The sequence below is a fragment of the Neopelma chrysocephalum genome, unplaced genomic scaffold, assembly GCF_003984885.1.
Source record: "Neopelma chrysocephalum unplaced genomic scaffold, ASM398488v2 Primary Assembly neopelma1_82, whole genome shotgun sequence".
NCBI classification, from domain to species: Eukaryota; Metazoa; Chordata; class Aves; order Passeriformes; family Pipridae; genus Neopelma; species Neopelma chrysocephalum.
In genome coordinates, this window is record NW_020897744.1 from 4,009,186 (window position 1) to 4,021,564 (window position 12,379).

The 12,379-nt window shown below is 44.3% G+C and overlaps 1 protein-coding gene across 7 annotated transcripts in view; it reads right to left on the reverse strand.

Moving 5' to 3' along the window:
* CUX1 (cut like homeobox 1) overlaps positions 1 to 12,379 on the reverse strand; it is a 271,238-nt gene that overhangs the window by 35,547 nt on the left and 223,312 nt on the right. For 6 of the 7 annotated variants that reach the window (XM_027690775.1, XM_027690776.1, XM_027690779.1 and 3 more), the window contains 3 exons: positions 10,397 to 10,699; positions 6,051 to 6,239; positions 1,029 to 1,293 (listed from right to left, as the gene is read on the reverse strand). The exons of the other annotated variant lie outside the window; for it this stretch is intronic. In XM_027690775.1, the coding sequence (XP_027546576.1) occupies positions 1,029 to 1,293; positions 6,051 to 6,239; positions 10,397 to 10,699 (757 nt within the window). The remainder of the gene's footprint in view (positions 1 to 1,028; positions 1,294 to 6,050; positions 6,240 to 10,396; positions 10,700 to 12,379) is intronic. 7 annotated transcript variants of the gene reach the window in all.

The following is a 12,379-nucleotide window of genomic DNA, read 5'->3' on the forward strand; positions in this document are numbered from 1 at the left end:
TGCTGTCTCTAGGCCAAAACCTACTTCAGTGGTTTGAAGGTAGAGAAGGTTCCCTCTCAAGCGAGAAAGGAACTGAACAGATCAACATCTTATTTCATTTTAGTGGAGTTCAATGATTAAATCACAACAGTGAAATAAATCATAGAATTACAGATCATGGTTTGGGATGGGAGGGACATTAAACACCATCTCATTCCACCCCTCTGCCACAGGTGGGAACACCTTCCACTAGCCCAGGTTGCTCCAAGCCCCATCCAACCTGGCCTTGGACACTTCCAGGGATGGGGCAGCCACAGGTCCTCTGGGCAACCTGTGCCAGGGCCTCACCACCCTCACAGGGAAGAATTTCTTCCCAATATCCCATCTAACACTGCCCTCTGTCAGTTTAAAGCCACTTCCCCCCTGTCCTGTCACTTGTAAGAAGTCCCTCTCTGTGGCCACATCTGATTTCAGGGTTATCAGTTCTCTGTCCCTCATGACTCTACAGAGCTTCCCAAAACCACACTGTGCCTATTTTCAGAGCTCTCAGTGGCTCAAGCCCTAAAAGAAAATCCTCTTTTTTGCTCTCATGCAGGAAAACAACACAATGAAAGCAGGACAATTCTGATGCCATCCAGACACTTCCAAGTACCCCCCACCCAGTGACCCAGGGATAACACCCACAACACCCCCCTACACGTGTGAGTGTGCCTGTGTGAGTCAGAGAGCAGCCTTGCCTCCTGCAGTGGGTTTATAAATATTCATCAGTGGACATCTCTACATCCACGCCCACCCCAAAAGCAAGACTTTCTGTTTAAAAGCACTACTTACATCAATATGTGAATATTGCTGCTCCTCAGGGATGACTTAAAATTAGTCTGGAGCATTAGCACTACGTTAGTCAGAACCTCCCTGCTGTCGAAACCGTTCATCTTATACAACCCCCTGGCGCTGGCGGAAGCAGACACAGTCTGCTGAAGCAGAGCAGCACCCTGCCAAAGCAAACCCAACAAATCCCTGAGGAGCAGGGCTCCCGGGAGATCACATACCTGTAATTGTGGAACCAGTTGATCACGGTGCTGGTTTTCAAGTTGAGCTGCGTAGCGAGTTCCTCAATGGTTTTTGGTGATGGGTATGGCTTTTGCTGGTAGGCTCGTTTCAGAGCTTCTTTCTCCTCTGGTGCCAGCACCACCCGGGGCTTCTTGAGCTGGTGCTGGGGCTGTGGGCTGGCCCCCTGGCTGTAGTCGATTCCAGCGGATGAGGACTCGCAGGACTGACTGTCGCTGACAGAGCTGTGTCGCCGTTTCATGTAGGCTGAAAGAGAAGCACATTGGATCAGCCCCGGCTGAATACAAATCAATGAGTGCACGAGCTGCGGGATAAACACGGAGGTGACAGGTTGTAGATGCACGGATGGGCTACTCGGGGCATCACCAGAGACCAGAGGAAAGCAAATGCGTGGCAGATGCAAGAGGCAGAAAGAGGAGAAAAGAGGGTAGATCAACTGGAAACCTGCCAGGGTCTTCTGCTTTTTCAACGAACGTGGGACACGAATGACAGGGTTCAGGTCACAGGACTCATTTCAACTTCACTCTTTCAAGAGCAGAACTCCCACGTAAGCACCTGATCAGGACAGCTGCACTTCATTTCGGCTGAAATGAGTTTGGTGGTAAAAACATTTTAGATGTGCACGAAGGTCTCTCTAACACTAAAGTCTCTGAAGGAAAAATATGACTATGGAAGCGGAAGGCAGCCTTCCCTGCCTTCCCACACCATCTCCAACACACGATGGCGCTTGGAGCTCAGAGATCCCAGTGATGGGCTGTGCTGCCTTTTCCTACAGCTCTTCACTACAGCAGTGACAGGTTATGAAAGAAAACCAGTCCCCAGCACCCTCCTCCTCCCCTACACAAAGCTCCCTCCAAAAACACATGTACTTTCAAGAAAGCTCTCACTGCACTGATGGAGCTCGGTGAGGCTGTGATCCTGCCACTGACCTTCCTCCCCGACGGGGAGTGAATTATCCTGGCAAATTCCGCAAGGAAAGAGTCCCAGTAAACGCTGTCACTGACTTGATTGATTTACACCGGGCACAGAGAGGTGGGATTTACTGCACCTGGCAGTATCATGCACAAGCATTGCTAATGAGGGGGCTGAAAACAGCAAATATAGATGAATCTTGTCAATAAAATATTTAATGGCCTGTTAAATACCTTCTAGATATTTAAGAGTTTAGGTATTCGAGCGCTGCAATTTGATAACCTTGGCTATTAAGTTCCAGATTACACCAGCCTGACATCAATCTAGCAGGCACTAAATCTCCAAGAGCCAGGAGCTCTGGTCAGAGCCAGGGACCAATGTGGGGCATGTCACACTGGTCAGCAACCAAATCCTTCAAAAAAATCAATTCCTCTCTCCCCCCAGCTCTGCCTTCAAGCTGAGGGCGCACAAAGAATAAAAATTCAGTGCAATCAAATAAACTGCAGTGTTCAAAGCCCTGCTCACACTGGCCAACTTCTGCTGGCAGAGCTCCCTCCAGGACTGGCTGGGTTTTCTGGCTCCAGCGGGTTCCAGCATCGTGTCCTCTACACGCTGGCACCTCCAGTGGGACCTTTTACGCTGTGTCTTACTATCACTGAAGTGAATTCTGAGCAACTCTGTAACCTTTGGGGGTATCTGCATGGCCTGCATTTTGTTTTTCCTGAATATGACAGATTACCTGTGGATTGCCTACTGTGTAAGATCACTGGCATGGAACAGAACGTGAGATGCTCGTGATCCATCACTCTGACGTGATACAGTCCTGCACACGTTTGAAAAAACCATAAAAAACCAAAGTGTTTTTGTTTTAAAATACATTTCCTTAAAAACCCACCTATTGAAGTCGTTCCAACCAGATGCAGAACAGCAAAGATTCTGCATTATTTCAAGGTGACCCATTGGCCTTATTTTTGCAGCCTTCAAGGAGCTGTTACAACCTTCAACCATGGAATTAATCATTCCAGCAAGAGAATCTCACATTTCTATAGGGTTTTTAATCTCAAGACTCCTTCCTAGATGTTATTTCCAACTTGCATTGACATGCAAACTACAGACAAGCCTCCCTTGTCTCCTTGGATAGCAGAACCAAGAGGCTGGAGGACAACATCCATCACCTCAGCAACGGGCAGCAACTTCAAGAAGGCCATGAGACAAAACAGAACCTGGCATGGAAGATGTAAAAAGGTGCTCAGGGTATCTCTAACTGGAGTTTCTGGAATTTGGTCAGGCAATTGAGTCAGGATGAGACACCCATGGATCAGGATGTGCTGAATCTCTGCTTTCACTGCTCTCCAAAGGAGGGAATTTCTGGCAGGGCAGAGCTTTCACCTTTAAACAGCAAAGGAGGGCCTGGAGCTGCGATAGCTTGGGAAAAATGTCATCCCTACCTCTGCTCCTGGAACCTCACACTAGGATCACCAAAGGTGCAGTGGCTTATTTAGGCTGCTCTCATGGGGATGGAACAAATTCTATAAATACTCACATTTCATTAACATAAAAATAAAGAGGAGGGTGTCCCCACTGCTCTGTCAGCAGCAATTGTTTTCTGGGGGATAATCAATTATCAGAACAAATTTCCATTGGGCCAAAGGCAGAACTAGCACCCAGGCTTTAGAGTTTAATGCTGGTCTCTGGAAACTCAGATGACATTTATAAGAGCTTTTCCATTTTAATTTTTATTTCAAACATATGTGCTGTGTGTAGACAGCATAAGGAGATCATTCAGCACATTTGCAGTGACAGCAAGGCTCAAACTGGAATCCAAGTTGCAAACACACTTTATTTTTGGAGAAGCTTGATTTTTGTCTGTGACCAGTCTCCACTTCTCAGGAGACATATGAAAAAAAAAAGAAACCCAGATGTAATTTGGGCAAAGGTCTGGATCCGGGTCTGAGACTGACTTGTCAAAGCCAGCTCTACCCCCTGAGATACAACCTTTTTTCCCCCTCAGCATCTCCATGTCCCTCTGGGAAGACTCCCCATGTGCCCAGCTACAGGTGCCACAGACACCACTGCAGAGGTGGCAGCTGCCCACTGAGGTAAAATAGAGCCCTTTTAATATAATTTTTATCCTACATGGTACTGAAAAAGATTATTACAAGGTAAAATAATGGGGAAATGAGGGGAATTAAATATTCTTCTCCTGCCAGCAGGATTCAGGGCTGTTCTGTGAGGAGTGTGATGCTGCCAGCAGCACACACACCCCGGCAGGTTATGAGAGGAATGAACTCCTGCAAGGCAGGAAAGGTGTGCAAAGTGTCTCAGCCTGGTGAGTCTGAACCCCTGGCTTCCTTTAAAGAGGGTGGTTAATGTACATTGCAAATTTTCAGAACCATTTTAAAATGGACATTTATAGCACAAACTTCAGCCTGGCGGAACAGAAAAAAAAAGATATATGCAGCTCACCTTTATCATAATTATTAATTTACTCCCTTAATAAAATGTGGCAGAGAAATAATTGATAATAATGTTTCACTGGAAGCAGATCCAGGCGCATTGTTCTTTAACTGACATTAGCTGAAGGGAAAGTTAAATTCTTAATGTGGCTCTAGAGCAATTTAAAAGGTTAAATCACAGAATCCTTACCTGCATGAAAGGATTTTGCAGGAAATACAGGGTTGAATTCACTTCAGACTGCTCTGAGGACAGCACTTGAACAGCTCAGGAGCTCAGTGCAGAGTCTCAATGATTTATGGCCTTATCTCTATTCAGGTACCATCTACAGAGCATATGTATTGCTCACTGTTTGATAAGAATCCAGTTTAGAAAATAGTTTTGAAAGGATATTGTCAGCACTACTTTTAAATTATTTTGATTTTATTTTCCTGCATTATGGGCAATATTCTCTTCGAGGCTATAAAAATCCAGCTAGTTGACAATTTTATTTCTGCCACGTTTCTAATACAGCAAAACCCTCATGGTTCCCTTTGGTTTACAGTTGGAGGTGGGAAACCCAAGTGGATTTTACTCCCCACGGAAGATCACTCACTATTTGTGATAAGATACTGCACTGCTTTATGTTATACTGTGACGAGGATTTGAATTTCTTCTTAAAAGCCTGCAAGACTGTAATTTTCCCAGAAGCTCCCTCACTGCAATTTTAAATATAATCACCAAGTTCTTGATCAAATGTGTAAATGCTTTCAGAACATCAGTCAACAGCAGCGCTTTCAGTGTACACGATTAATGATGTCTGTGCTAATATCATTAAGGGATAGCTCGAGAGATGTATATATCATTAATTAGTTAACTGCTGATAATGGCAGCCTCTGAGTCTCTCTTGTAAAATCACACGAACGTACTAAAAACAGGGCTCTGAATAACCACTGGTCTTTAGTAAGGAATTTAAAATAGAGAGACGTAGGATAAATTTGCAGGATATGCTCCCTACTAAGATACCCAACAACAACTCAGATTCTTTCACAAGTCCACCCTCATGACCTTGTTTTATGTGAGCATGTACTAACACAATCACCTTCCCCCCTCCCCATAAAGGCTACAAATATAATTATTCTCAAATACCCTTTTATAAAGGCTGCATTTTTCTTTTCTCCTAGAGACCATCAGTGCAGGACTGGCAAGAAGCTCTCTCAGGAATCAATGCACAGTTCTTCCAGCCCAACATCTGTGACCAGCTGCAGCACTATTAACTAATAACCCAAAGCCAGCCCCAAACTTGCATTTCTCATTTGGTAAGGCAAGTTATCAGTGCTACCCCAGGGCCTCAGTAATTAATCTACAGGAGAATATAGCAATGATTTCCCAGCAGCTGGTGAATATTCAGGGTTTGGGGTGGGGTTTTTTGTTTGGCTTTGTTATTGTTGTTTTTTTTTTTAATTTCTTTTATTTTGAGATGTATCTGCTTGAGCAAGCATCAAATAAAGCTCTGGAAAAGCTGCCACGAAGTCCTTTTGCATAACCTTCGTAATACTGGATCAATGCTGCCTCTATACTATTTATGGAGAGTTCTAAAAGACATGCTGATCTTCGAGAGGACGGAAAACATGAGTCAGCACCGTGCCCCGAGTTACCTTTTTTCTCCATTCGTTTCATATCCATCAGCTTCTCCACGTTGTTGGGATCGTTCAGCCACAGCTGCATCCGGACAAAGGGTTCCCGTCCCTTCAGACTCAGCTTGTGCCAGGGCTTCGGGCGAGCCAGAAGGTCTGAGACAGAGCCTTGTGTTAGGCCTAGGATTGTCTCCCCGAACAAACGCTGACCTAATGCGAAATTGAGAAGCGCATGAATTCACTCAGCCGAGGGGCTCGCTGAAAAGAACACGTTCTACGAGACCGCTCGGCAATTATTCTGACTTCAGAACGGCTTGAAAACCCCAAAAGAAACATTTAGGAGAATAAAAGCTCTGCCCCCCACTAAAAAGGGTAAATATTGAGCTTTAGTTTAATCCTTAGGATCTGCCTGAGACACACGTTTGGGGACCGGGACCTCACAGTGAAACAGTGTGCAAAAAATAAAATTAAGGAGCTGAAAAGTGAACTGAACTTCTAACTAAGCAGGCAACTAGTGAGAGCAGTGAGGTTCCTTAACTCTTATGCAGGAGGGCAGTGCCACAGCTTCATTCCAACAGGGCAATCCAAACATTTCCAGCAATTAATGAACCAAGACCAGCACAACCCCCCCACCTTTCAGAAATGTCCTCACAGACACGTGTATTTTCTGTGCTGTACTATCTGTGGGGTTCTAACTGTGTCTCATCAACCAGAGATAATCACAATTTACAGTATTACAGGTTTTTTTCACAGCCTTCTAGTTCAGAATACTTAGTTCTCTTTCAAAAAGCTGTCATCTTATCAGGGTGACATCTGCAAATGCTTTTCAGTGCACAGCATCTGTGTGTGCACTGGTGACACTGACTTTATATGGTTAAGGTCTATCTTATCAAGGACTGGGGAAAATCCCTGTGCAGCTCAAACCCAACCACAGAGCTAGTTTTCTAAACCCCTTCACTTCAGTGTTCTCCCTGAGCTGAACTGCCTTGATTCCAACAGCTTCTGTTACAAGAGAGAGCCTGGGGTCATCTGAGTCACCAAAGGTGATTTAAGACAGTAGCGCTGCCATTATGGAATTTCAAGGTAAACCAAAGATCTTTCCATATCCCCCAAGTTTGGGCCTTGGGGTCTTGTGTCTGATCTGTAGCTTTTGAGTGCCCTCACTAACACACAACAGAACACTTTCCCTTCACTTCCCAGCACTCTGAGCCAGTGCCAACCAACAGATCCCTAAGGGACAACAGGGATGAGTGGGGGCTAACGACCCTACAGCTCTGCAGGACATGCCCACACCATCAGCTCTTGCCTTCACAGCCTCACCTGATCCTGACACTAACAGGTCATGGAAAATACCTGCTCTATAGACCTATTCCCTGTGCTTAACTCTGGGATCTCCTCCTCCTTCTCGTTAAGAACATCCCAAGACTGTTTTTGGTGATTTTTGTTTGTCTGTATGGGCAGAGGAGGGAATGTGGGACCAGTTAGAAGATGCACAATGTCCACTCAGATGAGTGGGGCAGGTGGGTCTGCAAAGCTTTTGGAGGAAGCAGCTGAGATGAGAGGCAGAGAGGGGAAAGGAGGACAGGGCTTAACAAGACACTCTGCTAATAAGCTCTAAAACTAACACTGAAAATGGTTCTTACAGACTGCACAGAAAGCTACATGCAGAATTCACTTAAGTTCCTAAGTAATAAGTGATTTTCCATTACCCTCAGTATCAGGAAAATCAGACAAAAGAGGTAATTCAAGGCCAATTTTATCTCGTGTATTGCTGGGGTAACCTGCTCCCTGTTTGTATTTAAAAACATCAGTAATGCCTCATCCATTTCCCTGTAAACCTGCCAGCTACCAGCAAGATAAGACAGCTACTTTAAAAATCTGTTATTGTGTGGCCACATGAACAGGAATATGGGCACAAATTTGCAAAAGGGTTGGGAATGAGCAGCCCAGATCGGGTACTAACAGTGCTGCTGAAGGAAATGAACCTCAAACTACACCCTAAAAATTAAAAATGCAAAGGTGGAAGGAGGTAACATCATGTTCTCTAGGTGTTAAGAACAAAGCTAAAGATGTTTGTGTCATTTATCTTATTCCAGGATATGGCAGGACGGGATAAAACACCTGAAAGCCTCCCAAGCTAATGGGGAAGGTGTTAGAAATCATCCTTAGCAGGCAGCAAGTGTATCACGCTCCATCTTCATCAGAGCACTATTAATAGTGGGAATATTTTTAAGCACAGGTTTCCTAAAACTTCTCCTCACCCTTCATGCCTGTTCCACTGATGGACAAAACTTTCTGTGTTGGTTTCATGGATAGCCCTGGCCCTTTCTACAAAATACCCACCACTGAAATCCTACAACAGCTCAGGGCATCTGCTTCCCTCTCTAAGTTACATGTTGCCCAACAGGGAATCACTGAAGATACTCTGACATTTGGGGCAACATCTCAGCTGAAATCACAGAATCATCATCCACTGATAAGGGACCTTAAAGACCATCTCGCTCCCCCCCTGCCATGGGCAGGGAACCCTCCACTAGCCCAGGTTGCTCCAAGCCCCATCCAACCTGGCCTTGGATACTTCCAGGGATGGGGCAGCCACAGCTTCTCTGGGCAACTTGTGCCAGGGCCTAACCACCCTCACAGGGAAGAATTTCTTCCTATTATCCCATCTAAACCTCTCTTTCCATTTAAAGCCATTCCCCCGACTGCTGAGTGTTGAACAAGGCTTTGTGGCCTAAGACAGAGAAACCTGTGCACCAGTCAATCTGGTGCACTAGCACACTGAGGGCACAAAAGGAGACATTGAAACTGGTTCCACACCTAATGCAGAGTTTGGGGCACATTTCCTGGCTCTTCTGCTGCTTTTTAGGCTTGTCAGCCACACTGTAGGAAAACAAAAATCATGGGAAATAAAAAAGACTAAGTAAAAATGGCATCAAAGCAAATGTAAACAAAAATACTTTTTCAAACCTCTCTGGAACACCAGAGCAGGTACAGCACTCAACAGCATTTTGCCCAAAAACCAGGGGCTTGGACCTGCAAACCCTGACCATGACTTAGGGCTTTATCTCTATGTTATCTCCACTGAACAAGCAACCACCATGTGCCCAGGCCAGTGTGCAGGGACAAGGAATTCTGCTGGGCTCAGTGGAACACAATCTCATGCAGAGTATATCCACGATCAAGGCCATTTTCTGGGTTTTTTTTTTGTTGTTGTTTTTTTTTTCCCCTCAAATTATGTTAAATGAGAACTTGAAATTTTCCCCCATCCTGGTACTTTTCCCCTTAGAAAAATAATCTGAGATAATAACATTTTATTCTGTGTCTAGATGAAAAAAAGGCTTCCTTACATACTAAAACAGAGGAGTTTTTGCTTTTACAGTCATAATGTTCAGATGACATGGACAATATTCTTCTCACCTAAGTATCACTGTCAATCTAAATGTAAACTTATCTTTTTGGTCCTATTTGTGGTGAAGAGAATTCTGGTACTTCTGGAGAGTCCCAGATGTTATTCTGAACACCTAACAGCAGGTGAGATGAATCCCTTGCTAAGCCCCAGAAGCAGGAGCAGGTAACACTGGGACAGCCTTGCTGCCCTCCTGCCAGAGACTCAAAGGACCCCTAAAGGTTTCCCAAAACCTTGTGAGGGAAGCAAGTGTTAAAGACATATGAAGAACCAGTGATTTAGAGGCACAGTGGCAGTATTAATTAATGTGGACTTCCCATACTCAGATCCGGTCATTCCCTTTGACTATTCCAAACACACAGTCATGTCAACACGACAATGAATTCAACACCCCAAAACTCATCTGTAGGCAAAAGCAGACTCAGCTTTGCACATCTCTAAGCAAAGTAACTGAATGGCCCTGTGAACTGACCTACAGGCTCATCTAAACCTCAGCTGAGTTTGGATTTACCCTCCCAGCTCTACGGGGTAACACTGTGCTTTTGCCTGTGATGCATCTCCCTCTCCAGCCATGCTGGGCTCCTCTGCTTCACCTGTGCCCAAAATGCTGGGCCTTGAATCTGTAAGCATGGGGAAAACAGCCTTTTTTCAAAGGGAGTTCTCACTGGTTTTGGGGTTCTGGTTGTCCTGACAGCCTGCTGGACTGTATTTCGAGAGGTGGGAGCAGTACCTGGCTGGTGAGCCAGGAGCAGAGCTTAGGAATAGTCAGAGTGTGATGACCTCAAGCAGAATGTGACAATCTGAAAGGATTTTTCTACCAGCTTAAAAAAATCAAATATCTTCTCAACAAATTAAAGCTTAGGCCAGAGTATTCTCATAAACATCTACTGAACTACAGCTCAAAAATAAAAGCGCTTACACGTTATTTCGGTCAAGAAACAAGAATAAAGCGATTTACCAAGATTGTTGTCCGTTAGCACTTCCTTGACCCTCTTTGTGATGCCATACGTGTCCAGCTCGGGGGACATGGCCACCAGTTCCTGGATGCTCAGTGCCGAGTGGCCCGACAGCGGCAAAGGGGTCGTGGATTGGGATTCGGAAGCAGGCGGCTCGCTGGATTCTTGGGATTTGCCATCCTTACTTGTCTCTATAGCGGGGCAGGGCTGCTGTACCAATTCAGTCAGGCTTTTCACTGACTCACTGGAACTCATGGGAGATTCAGGAGCAGGACTGCAACTGGCAGAAGTCTTTGGAGTACTTTCTGTAATTGAAAAAAAAAGAGAAAAAAGGCCCCACTTTAGCATGATCGTAATGTTTTGATTGCAGGATATTTAACTTTGCTTCTCATTCATATTCTACCTACTTAAAGAAATGCCTAAGTATGCAAAATTCTACTTGCTATGACTTGGGTACTAAAAAGCCTCTTCTTAAAAACAGAACTATTTTCTAATTTTATCTTGAGTCATCTCTGATTTCTTATAAAGACAAGATGTACAAATAAATATAAAAATCAGGAAAAACTAGAGTGCAATAGTCAGTAAGTCTGCAAGCAATTTCCTTGGTCAGGAAATCTCACAGTTTTGCTTGCCACACCATTTTTATATAAAGATGCTTTTAAAGCTGCCATTATAGACTGGTTTAAGCTTCCTTCTGTGACTTGCAGGAAACTCACTGAGCCACTGTTTTGTGGTGCCAATGAGGGATTTTCTACAACTAACACAACTCTATATCTTGAGAGTGTTATTGATTTCATTTTGTGTCTTATCACTTGCATCACATTTTTGCAATTCTCTTTGTCCAGAAATAACAAGATTAAAATACAGTTTGTAATTATGCTGTATTAATTAACACGTTTGAGAATCCAACATAAAGATAGTGAGTGGATCAGGAGACACCCAAATCTGTTATTGTGACACTTGGTTTAAAAGAAAGCTTTCCCAATCTGTTAATTTGCCAACAACAATAGGTTCTGTACAGAATGTTTTCCCCCAATAAATTTATCTCTAACAGAATGTACTGACTGAGCTTATCCAGAGAATCCAGACATCTAAGGGTACAGTCTGAACATTTTTAAAAGCAACAACACGTAGACAACATGGTTTACAAGAACAATTCCCCTCAAAAGATAAAGAGCATGTGATTTCTCCATCCAGTCCTTTCCCATTTTTGTGGGGCTGCTTCCTCCTCCTTGCTGTCTCCCATCTCCTGACCTGACACGGTTAATCTCATGCATCTCAGCCTCATCCATCAGTGGGTTTGTCTCCAGCTCTCTGCAGGAAGTTTACAGAGCTCTCAGTTGTACAAGGATGAGGCCAGACTCCTCCAAAACTGTGTTTACTGGGCCCTGCAGTGCTGCTATGAGAGGGTTCTCTCCCAGCATCCAGTCCCATCACTGCCATGGCAATGGCTGAGAGCAAAATTCACTATTTTTTTTTCGGTTTGTTTGTTTGTTATCCACAATATTTATCAATATTTGTCAATGTGAAATAATTACAGAACACACAGCACGGAAACACATCCCAAACACCAAGAGGACATACTACAGAAGTAAAAGTCAGACTCAAATGAGGCAAAGTGCACAGAATAACTCTTGTTCAGGGTAGTGGAAGCTTTCACATGCTGCATTCAAGAGGCTCCCTGACACTCACATAAAGTTGCTCTCTCAAACCAAAAAATCTGACTTTTTCCTTAGTGCTTTATGAGAGATGCAAAAGAGGCAGACATAAAGGAAAGCGAGGTGCATATAAATCTTTAAGGTAATCAGCATCCTGCAAATCCTATTTCTTTTCTCTGCTCACCCTGGGTCATCTCACAACCGAATAAACCCCCGCAAACGTTATTTTTGTATCGGGAGCAGCAAAGGAATTGTACAGTAAATTTGCCCTGATTCACCCATGCGAGGGACCAATTTGGCAGATCATCCATCTTGTTCACTGTACAC